We start from the raw sequence: 23,896 nt of genomic DNA, 5'->3' as shown, positions 1-23,896 counted from the left end.
TAATATCAGCAAGAACTTTTATTTTCTAGTTTTTATTTCCTTTCCCTATAGATTCCAAATCTTAGAAGTACATGCTTAGTTATTATCAGATTACCAAATAGTCACATGGACCAAGTAGTCACATGGGTCACACGGCATCTCAATGTTCAGGGTCTTGAGCTGGTGAAGACCCCAACTGTAGCAGAAACAATGCAGCAAGCTGGGGAAGAGTACAGCAAGACCCTGGAGGGCCAGATACCATTTATATATATATATATGTACACATCAAATTATTCTGCAGCCACTTGTTCTGTATAAGCCCTGAGCAGTCAAAGCTTTAGAAAGAAAATAATGTGGCGGGGCACCAGTAGAAATCTTGCTGCATCTGCTGAATAGAAATGCTGAATGTCAGAAGCACTCTGTTCTATTGAGTTATGATTTATGTATGTTACGGTTGCTTTGGGGCAGGTCAGCAGACAGATTGAAATAATTTACCAGAACGGGAGCTTCATTGCATCATTTGTAGATCAGCACAATTACCTCAGCCTCGGATAATAGTTCTCAGAAATCAAGAGTCCCATTAATGTCCTTATGAGAATGAAGGAGTGCGGGATGTCTCTTAACCTGCGGGTAATAAAATATACAGTGTGTTGTTACCATTATATAAATAACAGAATATATTGCTTACGTCGCCTAAAGGTTACAGTCACAGATTGCATGAGATGGTTAGCGGGCAGGCAATAGGTTATGATAATTGCATATACTACTGAATAGCCCCATTGATTGGAGTCACTGGACTGTGCCTTTCCCAAACATAGTCATCTAATATTAGGGTTGGAACTCTGCGGAGTATTATGTGATATATGCGAAAGGAGAAAATAAAATATGCTGATTTATTTACTGTACCTTTGGAAAGCCATAAAGAAAATTACAGAGCTATACTCTAAGGGAGCCATTAATAATTCAACATCAGGTTTGTAAGTTTAATACGTTTTATTCCTTGATGGTGAAATGTCCTGTGATACAGCGGTACAGAGAATACAGAATGACCTATTTTTCCCATATGAAATTATATCATAGTCTAAATGAGTGGTGTCCAGTCAATTACATTATGGCGGGCTTCAATTCCCAGCCTGCATTTGCTGCTGGGATGTGTTTGTACATATACAATCAATCTCCATTATGGAGAATAGGAGATATGGAAATGGAGCGTAACAGGCTAAAACACATTCAGGTGTTTTGCTGCCCACAATAGCGCCGACTAAAGAGTTCAGTGCCTCATACTGTGATAACTATCTGCCCCCATATACATATGAGACAGGGTTCAGATTGTGTGGTCATATACCCCCATAGCCAGTACAGCCTATTGCCCTATATCGACCATTATAACATCCCAGTATCTGGCCAGTATTCACAGGAGTACTTCCAAATCATTTGTACAAGATTCTGATCCATATCATGTTCTTTGTCACAGGATGACTACATCAAGAGTTGGGAAGACAACCAGCCAGGAGATGAAGGTAATATCAATACTTTACTATTGCAGTCTTTATTGTAAGTGATTATATTGAGCGCGGAGACTGCAGCACCCAATACTCATCAATACTACCAGGCACTTTCCTAGGAAAGGTTATTGTCCGCCATTTATTTCATTATAGTTCAATATTCTCCATTCAATTGTAGGAAGAGAGGAAGTGAAGAATTTTCAGTCATGTAGATGAGTACAAGAGACAGGCATTATCCATAAGACTACTTATGATGCACAGCGTGAGGGATGCAGATTGATGTGGGACTTCTCGCACAGTCGGGCGCTTGTTGTGTGTCTAAGTAAAGTGCATTCACTTGCCAAGATTTTGCTAAAAAAAATATTTGTGGAGAATTTAATGTATTTCATATAGGCTGTTTGATAGGATTAGAGACAAGATATTATGCATACAGAGAATTACTGAGCTTGTACAGAATTAGAAAAACATGGCTACTTTCTTCCAGATACAGCGCCGCACCAGTCTACAGGTAGTGTCTGACATGGTAGCTTTGTCTCATTCACTTCAATGTAGTTGAGATGGCCGAACATGGATAGGTGCGACTGTGTCTGACAAAAAGAAGTCAAGTCTTTTCAGTATTGAAAAACAAAAAGAATTTCTCTTGTGCTCCCTTTTGGACTTCCCAATAAATTCTAGTCCCAATGTTCTGGTTAATAAAATATCCTCTCGTGAAGATCTGTGATTGATGGGTGATGTCACCCTGTTCTCTACAGGTGCAACTCCCTTCCCCCAAAAAAGAGATACTTAACCAGGCTATCTTTGGTTGCGTAATTGGGCCCCCAATTAATTTAAATTGTTGGACTACTCCCCCATTTTAGATAAAAATGCCCTTATTTGACCCCCACACAATATATTGACCCCCCTTTTTTACCCCCACACAGTACACATCTCTCTTTTTGACCCCCACATGGTTTACAACTAGAAATGAGCGAACACTGTTCGGATCAGCCGTTCCGAACAGCACGCTCCCATAGAAATGAATGGAAGCACCTGGCACGTACACTTTGGCGACGGCCGGTTGCCATGCCAGGTGCTTCCATTCATTTCTATGGGAGCGTGCTGTTCGGAACGGCTGATCCGAACAGTGTTCGCTCATCTCTATTTACAACCCATTTTTTGCCCCTCCACACAGTATATCTACCCCCTTTTTTCTTGGACCCCACACAGTACGGTATATGACCCCTTGTTTTTGGCCTCCACACAATATATAGACCTCACACAGTGATCTGTTAGGCCGCTAACTATTGTATGTATTCCAATAGGTAGTGGCCGATAATTTACTCACCCATCCACATTCCTGTGCAAGCCAACCTTTGATGCCACTTCCAGGGCACACTGTACCCAACATTGAAGAATGCCAGGACACTGGACTTGAGCATACTGGCGTTCTTCAGTACCAGGACATAATTTATTTATCATTTTTCTATAGGCGGCAGTAGAGGCTGGATAGCAACACTATACACCCAAATAAAGTTCCTATGTCCTCTGGTCTCTAAATAGGGGATGGTCTGTATTGCTGGAAAAAAAACTGCATTATTTTTCTATCTCCTGACATTTAATTAATGAGACGAAAATGAAATACTTAATATGTTCCATTGAATTAAATAGGAAGGATTAGCCAATATTAGCTTTTTTTTTTTTTTTGAAGAAGAAAATTATCAATTTGGCTCTACATTCAGAGCAATCCTTGGTTTCTTGAGAGACATGTAAAAGTTATTACTTCAATGCAATGATGAGATTTAATAAACCACCTCATTATATATCTGTTATGAAATTCTATAAAATATACATTTCAATATTTTAAATATATGCATAGTGTAATTTATATGTATATGATTTCTATAGATAGGCGTTATTTTGTGATTTATGTTGAGTTACCCCTTCTTTTTAGTAAGATCTGCAGGATTTCTTCCTATACATTAATATAGATAAGGCCCCTAAACCTTTTCGGTATTACTTTTATACCATTCTAGGTCTGGACACCACAAAGGATCCTTGCCAGAAAGTGAAATGCAGCCGACATAAGGTTTGCATAGCCCATGGCTATCAGAAAGCAATGTGTATAAGTCGGAAGAAGTTGGAGCACAGGTGAGTATAAAGCATACCAGACTTTCTTCATTTGCTCCTCATAATTTTGGGCTTCTTTAGAAAATTTCCCAGTTGTATGCTGCTCTTACTCTTGCTGGCTCAGTGTTATGGAAAATCTCTGCTAAGGGCACAGGACTACTTCACCGCATGAATGGGAGAATGGATGGAGTCATGTACTGTAATATCCCGAGTAACAACCTCCTTCCCTCCACCAGGACATTAAAAATGGGTCGTATCTGGGTCTTCCAGCAGGACAATGACCCAAAAAATACAGCCAAGGCAACATAGGAGTAGCTCAAAAAGAAGCCCATTAAGGTCATGGAGTGGCCTAGCCAGTCTCCAGACCGTAATCCCATAGTAAACTTATGGAGGGAGCTGAAGCTCTGAGTTGCCAAGCGACAGCCCCAAAATCTTAATGATTTAGAGATTATCTGCAAAGAGGAGTGGACCAAAATTCCTCCTGACGTGCGCAAACCTCATCATCAACTACAAAACCATCTGACTGCTGTGCACACCAACATGGGTTTTTCTACCAAGTATTAAGTCTTGTTTGCCAGAGGGATCAAATACTTATTTCTCTATGCAAAATGCAAATAGATGTATAAAACGTATCCAATGTGATTTTCTGGATTTTACATTTGATATTCTATCTCTCACTTTTAAAATGAACCTACACTTAAAATTATAGACTGTTCATGTCTTTGTCAGTGGACAAACTTACAAAATCAGCAAGGGATCAAATACTTATTTCCTTCCCAATGTGTCTAGCTTCTGTAAGTGTAACCTTCCATCCCATTTAATAATCTAGTTGCTGCCTTAGAAGCCCCTGTAACTGTCCTGTATCCTGTTTAGCATGTGGAACCCAATATTGAATCCTGCATTTGGGATTTGGTCTTAAAGGGTCTATAAAGGGTCAATATTATATCGGGATCCAGGGCTTGTATTTCTCTTTCTATAGACTCTAAAATGTTATTTGCTTTTGTAACTCCTGTTTGATACAGGAAGCTATGCCGTAAACGTCTTAGATAGGAAAGCCGCCTCAGTATGTCACATTTTAATGATCATTCTGCTATAAATCTTACCCTTAATACATCTCATATAATAAGCAGAGACAGGACATCAGTTTCTATATATTTGAATTCACTTATTAGAGTAGAATATAATTGCTTATTACAGTATATGTCCCAAATTCCAGCATAGGCAACGTAACATTTCTGCTAACTAAAGCCCCTTATTTGCACTATTTGTTAGTTTTCCTATTAACATCACAGCAATGTTTAATGATATACGGTATCTATAGAGACTGCTATAAGGATGTCATACATATTCCTGTGTATCTAGATTAGCCTTATGTGCAATAGCCTTAATCCTCCTCATTTTAGTCACTTGTTGTAGGACATAATACACATTTCATTTTTCTTCCCGTTTTGTTTTCAGAATTAAACAGCCCAACCTTAAACTCCATGGGAACAAAGACAACCTCTGCAAGCCATGCCATGTAACTCAGCCAGCATCCGTCTGTGGTTCTGATGGACACACATACAGCTCTGTGGTGAGGAGTCATTGGATTATTAAAGGGATTACGTCTCTAAAAAGAGCATGGGGGACTTTTGCTCTATAGGGTATTGACTTAGCGGGTAATGTTGTAGTTTATAGACATTGATTAATTCCGAACTGTGGTGCAAGTTTAGCCACTTTTAGCCTTACGTTGACAGTTTTGAAGTGTCTAGATGAAAGACGCCCAGTGGAGAGGGCGCTCCTTCAAAGGCGGAGGTAGTAGGAATGATAGATTGGGCGTGTTAGATCTCTGAGAGAAGATGAACACACCAGAGGTGTCTAGCAACATTTTATTACTATCACATAAAGAAGGCTGAGGCAACCATGCAGGTGTATGTGGGGGCGGACTGACAGCTATCTATGGAGTTTGGCTTCCTTAAAAGCGCATTAGTCATGGGGTAGCATAAAAATAAAGAAGATGTCTAATATACTGTATATAACTAGTTGCACAAAATTTATAATGCTGTGTGCACCACTTTTACCAATGCACTGACATTGTATAGAACTCTCATGGCCTTGCACATGTTTGGATTATATTTGATAAAATGTATCAATTTTATATTTAACCAAAATGACATATATTAACCAAGATTGCTTATCTGGGCTTAAATGATCTTATTTATTTAATTTTATTTTTTTTACATTTTAATACATTACCAAGTTGTTCATATGCATTTGTTATCCTTTGATAAATCATGTACATTGCTTGCTTTAAAGTCTTTCTCCCTTAAAGTCTATTGATAAAATACAGGTAGCCAACTATTGTCCTTGATTGTGCCCATTCACTATAGTGGAGAGTGACTACGCCTGTGCTCTCTACGTCCCCTTGCAGATAAATCTTCTTAATATGCAATGACTGTCTGTAATGGGAAAAAGCCTTTTAATGTTCACAAAAAGTAGGAGATGCCTTAAAGGGGTTGTCCCATGTCAAGGATTCTATCTGTACTGATAGTTTATGTAAACTGAAGACTTGTCCTAAATATATTGCTTTAGAAATGCTGCTTTGTTTACCTGCTATGTGAACTTATTCATCCTATTGTTTACACAGCGTTGTTATAACCATGGACCTGAGAGATAGGATAAGTGACTTACTCAGTGCCAACAGGGCAATCAGCTCAGCTAATTGCAGTTGCTGATAAAACCTGAGTCTTTTATCTCTATATGTAAACATACAGATAGCACCACGGAGTCCTTCTCTACCAACATCTGCATATTATCTCATCTGCATAAGTATTATCTCAGGCCTGTTCAGCAAGAAATTCAGAAAATTCTAGTAGGAATAACAGAGGAACAGTACAACACAAAATTCTATGAATAGAAGCTTCAAAACTGTAAGACTCCAGGGAATACCAGGAGTAGGTCAGGATAGGTGACAGACTCCCTATGTGCAGGCTAATAACACTAAAATAATGTATGAAAGGCTTGGCTCATGCAACACATTGGAAGTCCGGTCACAGAGGTGCAAATTATTCATCTAATTTTCATACAGTCTTTCTGAAAAGTAAAGGCAATTTTTTTCACACCTCCTTATACATACTAAATGTGTAAAGTACTATGGCCACCATTACAATATTGTTATAGTTTTGTTGCAAATTCTTTATGTTGTTTACTGCCAAATCATACTAGACCTTGCAGATTTCTCTCCTCTCAGTCAGTTGCAATTGTCAGCCGTGGAGTGATGATATTGTACAGCTTGGGACCTTGTGGGAATGGTATTGAAATGTATATTTCCAATTACTGGTTCAGAAGCAACTCAGGTTGTTTGAAATAGCTGGCGGCATGTTCACACATTTCTCTGTAGGGATTGGCATTGCAAGCCTCTGATCATGATTCTCTCTCCTTTATTAGTGTAAACTGGAGCAGCAGGCATGTCTTAGTAGCAAACAGCTGACTGTTAGGTGCCAAGGCTCCTGCCCGTGCCCAACAGAAAACACTCCCACAACCACCACCACCACCACCACTGCGGACACCAGCAAACAAGGTGACGTTTTTATGCTACAAATTGAATTGCTCAAAACACTTGGTAAAATTTAAGAGGTTTTTGGAAAAAACAAGCACATATATCAGCAAAGCACTGACAATAATGTTGGAATTGCAGGGATCTCGCAGACGTCATATGTAACTAATATGATAGAGAAGTTTCCATTAATGAGGATAGGAAAGAACCACAGTCAGAAAAGAAGACTCCTTAAGTTCCATCCTTGCCTAAGTTGCAGATACCTTTTATAATATTGTAGTAATTGTGGAATTGAACAACCCAATGATAAATTGAAAAGTGAGGTCCAGTAGATGTCGACTGACTCACTAGACAATGAGGGATACTTTACTAGTAGTGTGGCATTGCAACACTGGATCCAACAAGGACAATGCCTTTGTCACAAGATAATCAATGTTATTCACTTCACCTGTGGTTCTTATGTTATGGCTTATCAATGTATATATAGAAACATTGGTTTATGGCTAGGGCTACACATGTAGATTTTAGCTGCGACTCAAGATCGCCAAGTCACCCAGTGACTCCTTCACTAGGGGCCGGGATTGTGACTTCTACTTGAACACTGCTCTACACTTTTATGGGACTTTTTTGTGGCACACTAGGGGTTGCAATGCGACTCCATTCATTAAAGTGGTGAGGAACACTCCAAAGTACTCGTCTATAGACAAGTACTGTCAGGAGGTGGGGTGGAGGGGCATTCCTCACCGCTCAGCATCATGGCTTGGCAGTAAGGAACGCCCCCTCTGACAGTACAGCACTATGGACTCTACTGTCAGGAGGGGCGTTACTAACAGACTGTCAGAAACACCCTTCTGACACTGAAGAGCTACGGTAACGGCACTGATAGCTCTTCACCAGGGGCACATAACAGGAAGGCCAATAGTGTGCTGAATCCTGCACTCTGCTTTCTAGCGGTATATAAAACTGCAGGTGCCCGAGGACCTAAAAGGTCCTCTTTAACATTAGTGAAGTTGTGGAACCACATGAAAATCTTTGGCCAAAGTCAAAAGTCACCATGTAGTCTTAGCCTAAAGGTAACATGTGAAGTGCCCTTCTTAATGTCTGTTTTGCATTCTTCAGGAGAAACATGCACTGGACAGGACTTAGCAGATCTTGGTGACCGTTTACGGGATTGGTTCCAGCTCCTTCATGAAAACTCAAAGCAGAATAATACAGCAAATCCTGGAGCAAAACAAGTGAATGGTACTGTAATCATTCTAGAGTCATCATTAATATTTTTGTCACTGAAATACTCCTCTGGCAGCTCAGTGTCTATGGCAGCACCTATAAATATTAGATTAATCCTTAACTGTTCCTTATTAGAGATGAGCGAACAGTGAAATGTTCGAAGTTCAAATTTCGATTTGAGTAGCCGCTCAATACTCGACTGTTCAATCGAACATCGAACCCCATTATAGTCTATGGGGAATGAATACTCGTTTAGGGGAAAACCACTATTCGACTCAGGAGGGTCACCAAGTCCATTATGACATCCCAGGAAATGATGCCAACACCCTGGAATGCAACTGGGACAGCAGGGGAAGCATGCCTGGGGGCATCTAACATGTCCAAGTCACTGTATTACGTTGGGATCCCTGTCAGCTTGCGATATGCGAGAGCTGGCTTTTTCCCATAGGAATGCATTGACGAGCGTTGATTGGCCGAATGCCATACCGAGTACAGCATTTGGCCAGTCAATGCAGGTTCTGCCAGAGGCTCGTCTGTGAGGAGGCGGAGTCTAATATCAGACCAGAATGGAGACTGCTGTGGACCGATCTTAGACTCCACCTCCTCCAGCAGAACTTGTGTTGATTGGCCGAATGCTGTACTCTGTAAGGCATTCGGCCAATCAACGCTGGTCAATGCATTCCTATGCTGGGATGTAGCAGTGCTGGCCGTGTGCTCAGCTCGCCTACACCGGCTCGCTCATCTCTATTCCTTATCTTTTAAATAGGAGGAGCTTATGCAAGATGAGATCAGTTGAGAAGTTTTGCATTTCATTGGCAGGAGAGGAGTGGATGAGACCAACCCAAGAGATTTAGATGTGATGTTGATAGGAAAATTGGGTTGAAGATGGATAAGACCATCCTAGACATATTGAATGTGATGAAGTTGAAGGACCAATTTATGGATATAATTGTTGAGGATTAAATTACACCAGAAGCTTTAGATTCAATGTTGATGGTAGGGATGGGTTGAGGATGGATGAGACCACCGTACAATCATTCAATTTGAATGTTAGGAATTAAATAAGGACAGGAGCTTTGGTTTTGATGGGAAACAAAGACAAATGGGAGCAAGGCCAGGCAGAATATTTGGATGTAAAGGAGAGTGAAGGTTGGATGAGATCTGCCTAGAAGCTTTCGATAAAATTTGACCATCAAAATAGTGTGACATTGTCTTTGACAGCATTGTGATGTTTATTCATTTCTAGATTACATTATGTTCCTCAACTTATTCAGAGACTATCACAGTTTCTATTTAGCTGGTTAATTGATATTGACATCGCAAGTAACAGTAATACAATTAGAATGCTGCATTTACTGTAACTATACCACTAAAACCTTGGTCCTAGCCAGAAGAAGACAGAATAGAGAGTTCCAATTGCAATTAATGAATATGGTAGAGACATATGCAACAATAAGTGCGGGTGTCAATTAAAAGATTCAGATGAAGCATCTGGCCTTAGTTCTAGAAGCAGTTTGAACGAAACTCGGGCCAATAATTTATTGGAGCTCCTCACATTCCAAGAGAGCCGGATCGCTTCTTTGGAGAATGAATCACTGCTTAATTAGCACCTCGTTAGGAAAGCAAAACATTTTAGAAGTTAATTATCAGAAGATCCTGGCATGACATTGGGACACTAGTTCCACCGAGAGATGTTGGCAAACAGTTGGACATGGTCCTGACCAGAATGTAAGCACACATGGAGTCTATCTAACATGGCACTTCACAGATGTTACGCAACTGAGTCTGGACCTTGGAATATTTGGTTAAACCCAAGAAAAATGCTAATCTTCGGCAGATTGAGGCCATAGTCTTAGTAAATTGGACAATACACTCCTTGTCCTGTAATGCGTATTCTCATTTGTACTTTCTTACCTTTAGCACAAGGTGAAGTGTTGTGTGGAGACTAGCTAACTATGTTTAATATTAAATCTTTGTAAGTGGCTTTATTCCTGAATGGGCGTTATGTTGCCAATGGCTAAATCCTCAATCAGCTGTATCAGATTATACAGGAAATAATTCTAGTTATCAAATAAGTTTTCAACAACTAAGTATGTCTTATCGCTCTACATCAGGTTGTAGCTCTTGTAAATAAAGGAGTCAAGGCATTGGTTCCATGCTTAAAATATTGGTAGAATTTGGTCCTGGACCCTACTAAATGGAACTGTATGCTCATATAGTCTGAGTATGACACAAACCTATTTAGGGATATTTTGCACTATTTCAGGAAAGTTACCAGTTTTAGGATTCCTGTTTTGTGACTTTAATGTTATAATTTATCATTTGTGGAAGATTTACTCTTATGTGGCTTTTAGAATTTCCCATTTTTATAGATGTTATTAACTGAGGCTGTTCTTTATGCAGTGCTAGACAAAACCCTGGTGGCCAGCTGCAAAGACTCAATAGGGTGGATGTTCTCGAAGCTGGACTCCAACAATGACCTCTTTCTGGACCAGGCAGAGCTGGCAGCCATCAACCTTGACAAGTATGAGATCTGCATCCGGCCTTTCTTCAACTCCTGTGATACTTACAAGGACGGGCGGGTATCCACTGCTGAGTGGTGCTTCTGTTTCTGGAGAGAGAGTAAGCAAGAAATTAAAAGACACTTAATCATGTTATTGTAAATCACATTAAAATGGAACAATTACGTAACATCTCGGGGGAGAACAAAAATTAAACTGTGACCAAATTTGTAAATGTTTCATTTGTTGGGCCACAGTGTTTCTTCAAAGACCAGTTGTCCATTTCATTCATCTGTTTGTGTTTAACAACTACATTTGGTCTTACTTAACCATTACCATACTAATAATATTATTATAATGTGTATATTGTTATTTGCAACAATATTTGTAGTGTACATTTAATGCCCCTAATTCATGCGTCCTTGTGGCTTCCATTGGGATGATATATGTTAGTGTTGCCACACACAGTGTAATGTCCCCTTAATGGTCCCAAACCTTGTCAGTCGGCTCAGCTATGAGACCCATCATGGAGTGGCATCAGGAGGTAATGTCTAAGGTGCTGACAGTATCAGGATGCTACTTCCAGGAGCACGTTCGGCTGAAAGGAGGAGCCAGAAATGAGCATGAATTAATATTGGTCATTACCTATTGAAATAATCCCATAGGCAATGGGTAAGTAAGAAAAAAATGTAAGTCTGTTTGTAGTGTGCAGGGGCAATTGCTGGGTGGCTTGGTGGGTAACGCTACAAAACTAATATTTATCATCTTGTACACACACAATCTGGCAGTATTGCAACAATGGAGTCCTGGGTTCAAATCCTGCCAAGGACAACATCTGCAAGGAGTTTGTATGTTCTCCAAAGACATACTGTTAGGGAACAATGTATTACCACCTTGTTTAGGAAGCCTGTCACACAGATCTCAAATACAGTCATGTGTATGCCTAAGGAAAGTCAATTTTTAATGAGCACTTCATTATTCTGCAATGGATTATTGACCCAGGGAGTTATTAATCCTCCATTATCAATACATGATGCAATCGCTGGCTTTAGATTCATAGTAATGATGTTGTCTTCTCCATTTTTAGAACCTCCATGTCTTGCTGAGCTTGAAAAAGTACAGATTCAGGAAGCAGCTAAGAAAAAACCTGGTAAGCTGTATATGTAAGAATGATGGGCTCCATCACTTCTGGTCTTAGGGTAACATTTACATAGGGCAAATCAGCCACCCTTTAAGAATAGGGCACCACATATGATCTAGCACATGAGGACTGTAACTATTGCAATTCTTAATCATATAGCAGATTAACTCCCATATGGAGATGCAATTTTCTTCTCTATGTGATAGTATATGTAGGAATAATTGCAAATGGAAGCAGAAGTTCCTAAGAACCCAGGATACGCCCGTCCTAAAGCAAATGGTAAACAAATAGACTTTAATGGATAACACGTTTTGGGGTTTCACAACGTTCTGAAGAACGTACCCCTTCGTCAGACCTCTGTCTGGATTTGTGTTGGCTTACAAATATATGTAGGAATTGTATGGCACCAGTAAAGAGTATTATCTTTACAGTACATGCAGTTAAGAGGCAACATAATGTATGGCACATACAGTTAGACTTGTGTTTACCACCAGTCTAACCTCAAACCACCAGTGAACAGCATTAAACGGGTTCTCCTAGCTTTAGGATGGGAACTGAGCTTTAATAGCATAGTTGGTCCACCACACAGTGTACAGAGCCAGATCAGCTCAAAACGGGTGATCGTGTCAGATCGCCACTGATCTAAAAATTAAAGACATATCTTAAGAAGAGACAATACCATTTAGCCCTCCCAACATCCATCATAACAGTACAGTCAAGAGGGCACCACAGACATCACATCTCCTGTTTTACATAGTGGAGACCGTTTGTTCTCGTACCATGTTAGCAAGTGGGTAGGAAATATAAAAAAACAAAAAACTTGATAGTCTTCAGTAGTTGATACTTTTTTAATGGCTAACTAATAATGATGACAGATTACAACGTTTCGGAACATCTAGGCTCCTTTCTCAAGTAAATTTAAAACCATTTCTGAAAGATGCATATTTATATACAAAAAGGCAGGCTTTACGAGCGCTCCCATTGAAGTGAATGGGAAGTGTTTAGAAGCGCTCGCGTGTACGGCTCGGAATGTGCCGAGAGCTTACGCCGTGTGAAGGAGCCCTCAGACTAATAACAGTATTTTGTAGGGCTGCTGCTACACTTTCCAAACATGTCTTTGTTATTTTGCATTGCAGCCCCATTTTCATGAAAATCAGTGCTTTATTCTTCTAATTCAATGAAAAGGGCTTTAGGGGTGTTTCCTCTTTTGCCAGGGTTTGGAATGAGTAGAAGCAGCCCTATGAGCTACTGTCATTAGTCTGATACTGGTTTTCCTACTGACAGACTCCATTTAAGACTTCTCCCAAACTGGTGTAATTAAAAATTACAACTTGCCCCACAAAAAAAAAAAAAAAAAGAAACTCCATGCACGGAAATATAAAACAGTTACTGTTGTCAGAATATGGCTCCTCAAAGAATTTCTGCAAAGTTTAGAATTTTTGTAAAGGTATTAAAGCATACAAAACCCCACAGGCTATAAATAATATGTCATTTTTCCCACACGAACTGTAAAAGTAAATTGTATAAGATCATGGTACAAGGTCCCATGGGACTAAGTCCATCTCCTTGGACGAAACGCGCGTCGGGCTTTCCTCCCCAGACGGTATGTGTATTACTGAAGGGGGTATTTATTTGTCCTATTTTAGCTATTACAATTTCACTGGGGTCTGCTTATGTATCATTGAAGGGTGTATATCAGTCTGCTTTTTAGCAGCATCATTGCAGACACTTCCTTCTATGAGTGTATTTATTTATATACTTATATACCTATGTGTGTACCCGGTCTCACAGTGTATTCTATGTACTAATACTATTTTGTATATGTATTTTTATTACCACATCAGTATTTTGTCCATAACCATCTGGGGTCAGGTATTTCCTGGTATTTGAACTACTGTATCTCCCCCAGTATATGTTGTTAGGTTAGTTATGTCATATTTTCTTTTCTTTTTTTTTAATTAATAACATTTGGTAGTTTTATAATATATATTTTGTGTGTGTAAGGTTCTTTAACTGTCAATTCCAGTTATTAGCAACAGTGAATAAAGGCCACTCCACTTATTATTTTTTTTTGTAGTTCCCACCTTTCCTGAGCAACAAGCGCACCAAGTTTTGATGTCTGATCTGCTATTTAAGCTCTGTAATGTCAGAAGGGTGGTGTCAGGCAGGGGGCGTGATTCAGAGCTCCAATCAGAGGTAGCCAGTGCAGAGCTCATAGTCACACCCCTTGTCTGCTCCTGCCTGACACCACCATCCTACCCGTACAGGGACTAAATAGCAGAGCAGGAACCAAAACTAACAGCATTGATTGCTTTGAAACAGTGGGGACTAGAGAAAAAAATCCAACTGTTCCAGAATCAGTGGAGCATCACTTAATAATAGATTTTTTTTGGAGATAATAAAAGTTCCTCTTCAATCCTGGGCTAGGTTTGAGCATCAGAGTGAACTGTTTGCAATACAATCCATCCAATAGAGCATGCCATGTATAAGACACATTTACTTAGAATCATATGTTAACGTTTTTATATACACATTGAAATGATGCATGTCTGAACATTGAAGCCTATGTACAGATTTATAACAGTCGGGGTTGTCTGTGTTGCAGGAGTTTTTATTCCCAGTTGTGATGAAGACGGATATTACAGAAAGATGCAATGTGATCAGGCCAGTGGGGAGTGTTGGTGTGTGGATCAGCATGGTTCTGAGCTTACAGGCACCAGAATACATGGGAACCCAGACTGTGGTAAGATTCACAGATATCATTTCTAAAGAAGTTTAGAAAGTTACTTTCCTTCTGCATTATATTGGTGCTCAGCTAAACTGATAGAGCCACATCTGACTACAATCTTGTCTGTTTCAAGTGACAAAAAAATAAATAAATTGGTGTATCTTTACACATGCTATTCCCTTGAATGGGACTGAGTTGCAAACAGACTAATGAATGTGACATCTCATGGTCTGTGAAGTGAAGTTCCAACCACTGATGGTGGTGGTAGGTAGGTCATCAATTGATAAGCCCAAAAACCCCAAGGTTATCTGTCATCATGAAAAACCTCCATGTAATTCTGTAGTAGATCCATTGGCAATGTAGCCATTGCCAATGGATCTGCTGGTGTGCTACTTCCCTTGAAATAGTGTGCTAATGGCACAAGTCAATTCCCTCCTCCTCCCACAGACAGCAGCTCTTTCATTAGCAGATGGGGGAGAGGCGAAGGCTTACGGTATGTTTAGACTTTGGCTAAACTAAGCACTGTAATGCAAACAGGACCATGTGATTTATATCAAGTGGCTCTGGTTGCCCAACAAGGGAGACTAAAGTGCCCCCTTCAGTGTAGTAGTAGTAATTGTAATCTTTGTAATATATTGCCCCCACATTAAACATTCCCTCTATTCTTATTCTTATTGTTTATTTATATAGCACCATTAATTCTATGGTGCTTTACATTTGGGGGTTTACATACAATACACAAAATATACAGGTAGATATAAAACTAACAGTGACCGACTGGCACAGTGGGGTAGAGAGCCCTGCCCACGAGGGCTTACAATCTATTAGGGAAGGGGGTAGAGACAAAAGGAGAGGGGGAGACAGTTCAGATGGCGGTGTGGTGATAGTGTTATTGGAGGTTGTAGGCCTTCCTGAATAGGTGAGTCTTCAGGGCCTTCTTGAAGCCTGTGATTGTGGGGGTCAGTCTTATGTGTCTTGGTAAGGAGTTCCAGAGTATGGAGGATGCACGAGAGAAATCTTGGAGACGGTTGTGTGAGGTTCGGATGAGAGCAGAGTGGACTAGGAGGTCATTGGAGGATCTGAGGTTACGTGTGGGCAGGTAGTGGGAGATAAGTTCAGAGATATATGGAGGGGACAGGTTGTGGATGGGTTTGTATGTTAACGTTAGTAGCTTGAACGCAATTCGCTGGGCTATGGGTAGCCAGTGGAGGGACTGGCAAAGGGGAGCAGCCGATGAAGATCGGGGGGTGAGGTGAATTAAACGAGCAGCGCAGTTTAAGGTGGACTGGAGGGGGGTGAGGGTGTTTACTGGGAGTCCATGGAGAAGGGTGTTGCAGTAGTCTAAACAGGAGATTATGAGGGCCTGGACGAGCATCTTAGCGGTTTCAGGGGTGAGGAAGGAGCGGATTCGATGGATGTTCTTGAGTTGGAGGTGGCAGGAAGTGTTGAGGGTTTGAACGTGTGACTTAAAGGATAGGTCCAGGGTTACCCCAAGGCTTCGGGCCCATGGGTCAGGGGTAATTGTGGTTCCATTAACTTTGATAGATGGGTCAGTTGGAGGGGCCATATGGGGTGGGGTGAAGATGATGAACTCCGTTTTCTCCATGTTGAGTTTGAGAAAGCGGGAGGAGAGGAAGGAGGCTATAGCTGGTAAACAATCTGGAACTCTGGCCAGCAGGGAGGTAATGTCTGGTCCAAAGATGTATATTTGGGTGTCATCGGCATAGCAATGGTATTGAAAACCATGAGATTCTATGAGTTGACCCAGGCCAAGGGTGTAGATGGAGAACAGGAGGAGTCCTAGGATGGAGCCTTGGGGGACACCTACAGAGAGAGGGTGTGGTGAGGAGGTGGTGTGCGAGTGGGAGACGCTGAATGTGCGGTCGGTGAGGTATGAGGAGATCCAGGAAAGGGCCAGGTCTGAGATACCAAGGGATGAGAGAATTTCTAACAGGAGGGAGTGGTCAACTGTGTCAAAGGCAGAGGAGAGGTCAAGGAGGAGGAGGACAGAGTAATGGCGCTTGGTTTTGGTGGTTAGAAGGTCATTAGTGACTTTTGTTAGGGCAGTTTCAGTGGAGAGATGGGGTCTGAAGCCTGACTGTAGTCTGTCAAAGAGCAGGTTGGATGAGAGATAGGAGGAGAGTTCTGAGTGGACGTGTTGCTCAAGCAGTTTTGAGGCGTACGGGAGCAGTGAGATGGGACGATAGTTGGCTGGAGAGGACGGGTCGAGGGACGGTTTCTTAACTATAGGTGTGACAGTGGCGTGTTTGAAGGAGGAGGGGAGGGTAAGGATCCATTGGCTAGAGATAGGTTGAAGAGATGGGTTAGGGCCGGAGTAATGACTTCAGTGAGTTTGGGGATGAGATGTGACTGGATCGGGTCAAGCGCACAGGAGGTGAGGTGGGATTTAGAGATTAGGGAGGAGAGTTTTTCATCAGTGATGGTGGAGAAACAGGTCAAGGATGATGAGTAGAGATGAGCGAGTACTGTTCGGATCAGCCGATCCGAACAGCACGCTCGCATAGAAATGAATGGACGTAGCCGGCACGTGGGGGGGTTAAGCGGCCGGCCGCCGTCAAAGCGGAAGTACCAGGTGCATCCATTCATTTCTATGGAGCGTGCTGTTCGGATCGGCTGATCCGAACAGTATTCTCCCATCTCTAATGATGAGCAGTGAACAGTTGCTTGGAGGGGTTGTTAGATCATAGTGGGACCAACGCCGCTATTATTAGCTGTTGGCTAGGTATCACGGAAGACAAACTGCCGCAATGGAATTCAGTAGTGGAATGAGTTTTCTTGTGATTGGCCCATTTCAATTTAGCACCAGAGCAAGTGCATGGCTGATAATAGCAGTGGTCGGCCCGCTTGTAATACAGGGGAATTTTTGATGGGGGATGGGGCAATGTATTACAAAGGTTACAGGTAACTAACTCTTCCTAGCGGGGAGGGGGGGGGGGAAATCAGCATCCCCTTTGTTAAGCAACCAGGTCCACGTGATATAAGTCACACCTGCGGGGGAGGGAGAAGGAACAATTCCGTCAGGCGTGTACCTTGCCAGTTTGTTTGGTGATCGCTACATCTGTACTATAATGCATGGAGCAATAGAGACATAAATTCTAACAGCATGCGGTATGTACTCTGTCTTCTGCTCAGAGAACTAGTACAGCGGACTCCTAGGGCGCTAGTTTTCCATGGCTTACTGTGGGGGAGAGAAAGCGAGTTCAGAGATAATAATTACAATCTGCGTCTCTAAGCTATATACACACATTAGAATAAGTTCAGGAAATGTTGATCAAAGGTGACATGTTCTCTTTAACTGATACACTAGCAACAAATAAAAACCTTATCCTATGACTTGTATTCAAGGCAGTATATGACTACTCATAATAGAAATGCATGCTTTTCCTTGATGCCATTTAATATATTGAATATAGATTTTCCAAAGACAACATTAGAATATAATTTATTCTAATCAAATCTGGGTACATCATGTTCTTACTTCTGTTAGTGGTTAGTTTATAAGTTTCTTGTGTTCTCAGTTTATCCTCCTTGTCAACCTGTATTCTGAGACATTGTTGACCAATCTCCCCATGCTACAATAAAAGTAATACAGAACTGAAGAGCACAAAAATTCAAAAAATAAGTCATACTAACCTGTCCGCCACCAGTGTTCACCTGGTCTCATCAGTGACTTGATGGAAGTCTTCAGTCTCACGTGACCGCTGTGACCAGTCAGTGGCTTTTGAAGTCACTGGAGAGGGACTGGTTAAGTCACTGATATTAGTCTCAGCAGTAATGGGAGGTTGAGGACTTACAGCATTAATGCACCTGCACATTACCGAACAGACACAACAGAGCCCCAGGGACAATGGAGCCCCAGGGACAGGTGAGTACACTTAATTTTTTTTATTTTCCACCTCCTCTGGCTTTCACATGGGTTACTCCAATTCCTGCACAACCCTTTTAGGCTAGGGCCCCACGTTGCAGAAACGCAGCTTTTTTTTCTTGCAGATTTGCTGCGTTTTTTTGAGCTATAGCCAAGAATGGCTACAAAAGGAATGGGAAATATATACTAAGCTCCTTATACTTTTCCCTTCTGCTCAATCCACTCCTGGCTTTGGCTCAAAATAAAAATCATCAAAATCTGCAACAAAAAAAGCTGCATTTCTGCAACGTGGGACTTCATCCTTAAAGTGGATGTTGGGTCAAAAAAAAGTTTAAAAAAACTAGGACCCTCACTCATCATGAAGAGATGACAGTTTGCGTTCCAGTTTGAATGGAGCTGGTTGTAAAAAAGTGCCAGCACTCCGCTCACTTCATTTGGGTCAGTGGCCAAAGTACAGTGCTCGATAATCAACCAGTAATCCTATTAAGATCAGTGGGGTGACCAGCTATTTCATTCACACTGGTTCTGACTGGTGTAGGTGGCAGTGACTGGATCCCACTGATCAGCAAGTTACCCCCAAGAACCTATGGGACTGACAAACTCTTTAATACTAAATCAGTATGCAGTAAAATACTTGTGTCCACCAGTACTTAGCTCAGTTGACAGACTAAGGCCCCATTCACATCTGCGTTCAGGTTTCAGTTTGGAAAGTCTGTTTGGGGACCCCAGAATGGAAACCTATATGCATTAAGAAGAGGTTACCTATGGAAGCCACACGGACCCGATAGACTATAATGAGGTCTGTGTGGTTTCTGCACAAAATATGTGGAGAGAAAAGTGCTGCTTGCAGGATTCTTCTCTCTGCATGATTCGTGCGGACACTGAGCGGAAACCACACGGACCCCTCTATAGTCATTATAGTCTATGAGGTCCGTGTGGTTTCCTTAGGTAACCGCTTTTTAACGTGTATAGGTTTCCATTTGGGGGGTCCCCAAACGGAGTACTGAATGCAGATGGGAACCGGGCCTATCATGTTGTTATATATTTGGACATTAGGTAGTGCCATGTGGTATAGTAAATAGCTCTTTACTGGGTCATGCATTACTTAGTTCTGTGATCTGTACAGTATTTATGACATTTACTAATTGGAAATCCCATTATGAAATTAATCATCACAGAATTTTGAAGCCATTATCTTTATGTATATTATATTTACAGAGAGTCTGTCACCAAAACCTTCCCAGCAGACAGATTTTAAAAAGTGACCCCCCAATTAACAATATTTTCTTCTTGTGAATTGGCGCCTCCATTGCCGAGATATTGTCAGTATTCAAAATACCTCTTTGAAGGAACAAGAGCATTTTCCACTGACCTTTTTGGAGCAACGGCAATGTCCTCATTGCTCCAAAGAACTCATTTGCATATTGAAATCTCAATAACAAAGGCACAATGGGAAAACACCATTTAATTGACGATAACCTATCTGTGTTAATATGGTGGGTTCCGATGACAGGACATCTTTAAGCATAAAAAACAAATTTCATATTGTCGTCCTTCCTTTGTTACCAGATGACGTTGTTGGATTCTCTGGAGATTTTGGTAGTGGTGTCGGCTGGGAAGATGAAGAAGAAAAAGAGACAGAGGATGCTGGCGAGGAGGCGGAAGAGGAAGAAGGAGAGACAGGAGAGGCAGATGACGGAGGATACATTTGGTAGACACTGAGCAGCACAGCCCTGTATGGGCCATGCCACTAAGATTGGAAGACTGCAGTAAATAGTAATCAGATGCCACAGTGATCAGGAAACACAGCTGAATGTACATTATATTTCAACAGAAATTGTGTGTGTGAGCATGCAAGTGTGCCTGTTGACCGACTGCTTGGAAATTGCAGCTCGTTCCTCCTCATATTCTAAGTGAGCTGTTCTACGGCAGACAGATGAAACACACTCATTCTTTTTCTTTTAAAGACATGGAGTTGTTGGCATATAATCTAGCATTGGATTATCCCATTTGTTATTTCCAGAATCAAGCACACATGTCGGGGACACTCTTCATCCTTGGGTTTGGAGCTAGATTTTAGCCACAGGTCATATGTGAACAAATAAGACATAATAAACAGTGTTTCTATAGAAAAGGGTAGAGGAAAGAAAGTTGTGCTATGTAGATAGACCATAAGAACACGCCAGTGTATATCGTAATGCTAAAAGTCTAACCAGTCCTTCACAACAGAAATGTCATAATATATCAGACATTACAACAACCTGATTCCAATTCCAATTAACATGATTTGGTATATATACATATATTTATATAGCTGACATCTGCCACCACAGCTCCTTCGCCTGTACCGACACATAAATTTTCTGCCTTTATTAATATGTACAGCTTGTATTCACAATTACTGAATTAATCAGTTCCATCCCCTCCGCTCTATGTTTGCCCTCTATCGTATCATATCCTTCTGACAACAGAAATAGTTATTAACATATTTAATAGCATAAACCTTCTGGAAAGTTAACATATGTCATCATACACCCGCAAACTGGGCAAATATGGGAAAAAACAAAACCCAAAAAAACTGGTCCATGTTGGGGCTATACAATATTGCAATTATATGTTATTTCTTTGTGTGCCTAGAAGAGTATACATGTATACAGCCTGGTCTTAAGCCTCCTCTTAAGGCTACACAGTGACTTTGTATCAAACGTGCGACTCTTTCACCAATGTAAGTGAATACAGTTAGTTACATCGAGACCCCCAAGTGGGCTGCAACACAGACTTCTAATTGCAAAATGAGAACTGATGATTTTTTTTTTTTTCTACGAAACGCAGAACCCGCAATGTAACTCCATTCCCTTACGTTGGTGAAGGAATAGCAGGACGTATGTTGGTGTTTGGTTGCACAACAGGCCGCAGTATAGCCGTAGCCTACAGGTGCCGCTGATGTCATTTCTTAAAAAAAAAAAGTCATTATATCAAATTGGAGGCCCACAATTGGGGCCTGTAGCAATCTATGGGAGCCATAGTATGGATCAATTCAACCCTTATTCAGAATATGGCCATTTCATTGTATTCTAGAATGCCATAGAGAGAACAGGAATGATGGAACTGTTACCCACAGCAGCCAATCAGATTGTAGCTCTCATATATCATATGGCCCTTTTTACTTGTAATCTAGAACCTGATTGGTGAACTGTGGTAAACTGCACTGGACAAGTCTTTAGAGGATTTTCCCGTGGGCAGTTACTTATTACATGGAATTTCCTGAGTGCAGCGCCACTGAGGGGCCTATAGGTAGGGTTCGCATCTAACGTTCATGGTATATACAATGGATATGCCATAAGTGTCTATGACAGGAATACTCCTTTGACTGACACTTTACAGAGATGGTGACTGGTGTTAGTTTTTTTCTATGGGCCATAAATGACACAGTAATATGTATATATATATATATATATATATATATATATATATATATATATATACGCCCATATGTATACTCCACATTCGCATGTTGCATCACCTTACATATTACTTATATAAGAACATATCTTGCTGAGTTATTTTTCAGTCTTCAAAGTGGAGCAGTGCTGTAGATCTATTAAAGGTTCTATAAATTAATTGATTTCTATGGGATTTCCTCACTTTTTAACCACCCCTGTGTCTTAGCAGCTTGTTAACAAAAGAATCCATTTAGTCTTGTGACTTTTCATCCTGCCGGCTAAACATCGCAAAGTCCTGGCAGACAAGTGTACTGGGAGAGTCGCTTTATCATGTTCAGTCTGCCTCCAAGAATATTCTGCCATTGGGACTGTTCACACATCCTCATTCTACGACTTTGTGGTCCACAATGTGTGAGCAAATGGAAGCCTCATGGAAAAACCTAGCCCCTAATTAGCACTGTCTTAATTACAGTGTTTCAGAGAATTAATAAAACTTTATACCTAATGGCATTCATCACAGCTTCCCTCTAGTTAAAGGGGGTCTGTCAGCAGAACGCAGCATATAAACCCAGCCCCACAGATACACAGAATCAAACTGTGTCTTCCCTTGTGAATCGGGGTCTCAGTTATGTTAATACTAGTTTTGTCAGCATGCAAATTAACTCTTTAGAGCAACAGCAACCCCTTCACTGCTTCAAAAGGTTAATTTGCAGATTCTAAAAAAACGGAGGCCTTGATTCACAGGGGAAAGCACAGTCGGATTTAGGTGACCCTAAGGGTATGTTCACGTGGAATATTTTGTAGGCGGATTTTGACGTGGAATCTGCCTGCAAAAATGTCAAGGGAGTCCCTTGCTTTTTCCCGCTAGGGATTTTTTTCAGCTAGCGGGAAAGAGAAGCGACATGCCCTATCTTCCCGCGGCGTCCGCAGCTTGAGACTCGGTCATGATTAGGCCCATTCATTTGGGTCTAATCAGGAGCGGGACTACATTGCAGCTAGCCTTTTCCGCCATGTGAACTTACCCTGAACTATCTGAGTTTCTTGGGATGTAATATAAGATTCTCTGGTCAATACATATTTATTGTGGCCCTTTGATTAAAATGCCATCGGCTTGGCGTTTATAGTTGTATGGTGGATTGTGATTGTACTATTACCATATATTCTACAAATGCTACTGCTTGTCCAAGAATAAGAAACACAAATATCCTTTATATCCATCTACTACTATTGTAACCCATAAATTATACTATAAAGCTAACCTAAAGTCTCTACTGTAGTCCGCACGTCCATATATTGCAGATTGTAGAAGTAACTAGAGATGAGCGAATACTGTTCGGATCAGCCGTTCCGAACAGCACTCTCCCATAGAAATGAATGGAAGGACCTGGCACGGCGACCGGCCGCCGGCAAAGTGTACGTGGCAGGTGCTTCCATTCAATTCTATGGGAGTATGCTGTTCGGAACGGCTGATCCGAACAGTGTTCGCTCATCTCTAGAAGTAACTGATTTGAAGAACGTGAACAGTGTTGAAAATGGAGGCAATGGAAGTGAATGGGAACAGTCTAATGTTTACTAGTCATTCATTATATAATTGATATGGACCAGACATCCTATATATCTTTATTAGAAGTTCTCATGATTCGTGGGTAAGAAGGATTAGTATACCTTGTATTTTGTAGTGATCTACTTTACATGCATTATATGTTTTGTTATATAAGTCATATAATTGTAGTCTTGGTACTTGAGTCTGCATGGCGTAGTCCAGTAAAATGTGTACTGGCGTTATGGGATGATATATGTAGAAATAAACTGTCGAGTTTCATATGATACTATAGAAAGGTATTA

The 23,896-nt window shown here is 41.0% G+C and overlaps 1 protein-coding gene across 2 annotated transcripts in view; it reads left to right on the top strand.

Moving 5' to 3' along the window:
• SPOCK2 (SPARC (osteonectin), cwcv and kazal like domains proteoglycan 2) overlaps nt 1–21,176 on the top strand; it is a 99,538-nt gene extending 78,362 nt beyond the window's left edge. Inside the window, exons 2-10 of one of the 2 annotated variants that reach the window (XM_075258241.1) lie at nt 1,454–1,499; nt 3,497–3,611; nt 5,049–5,163; nt 7,017–7,149; nt 8,248–8,367; nt 10,756–10,974; nt 11,941–12,003; nt 14,600–14,737; nt 20,178–21,176. In XM_075258241.1, the coding sequence (XP_075114342.1) occupies nt 1,454–1,499; nt 3,497–3,611; nt 5,049–5,163; nt 7,017–7,149; nt 8,248–8,367; nt 10,756–10,974; nt 11,941–12,003; nt 14,600–14,737; nt 20,178–20,323 (1,095 nt within the window). In that variant the 3' untranslated portion in view covers nt 20,324–21,176. Of the gene's footprint in view, nt 1–1,453; nt 1,500–3,496; nt 3,612–5,048; nt 5,164–7,016; nt 7,150–8,244; nt 8,368–10,755; nt 10,975–11,940; nt 12,004–14,599; nt 14,738–20,177 lie in introns of both variants that reach the window. The other variant, XM_075258240.1, reaches the window with a different exon arrangement.
• Nucleotides 21,177–23,896: the final 2,720 nt, after the last annotated feature.

Source organism: Leptodactylus fuscus, chromosome 10 (assembly GCF_031893055.1).
Source record: "Leptodactylus fuscus isolate aLepFus1 chromosome 10, aLepFus1.hap2, whole genome shotgun sequence".
NCBI lineage: Eukaryota > Metazoa > Chordata > Amphibia > Anura > Leptodactylidae > Leptodactylus > Leptodactylus fuscus.
This window is presented reverse-complemented; position numbering and strand designations above follow the sequence as displayed.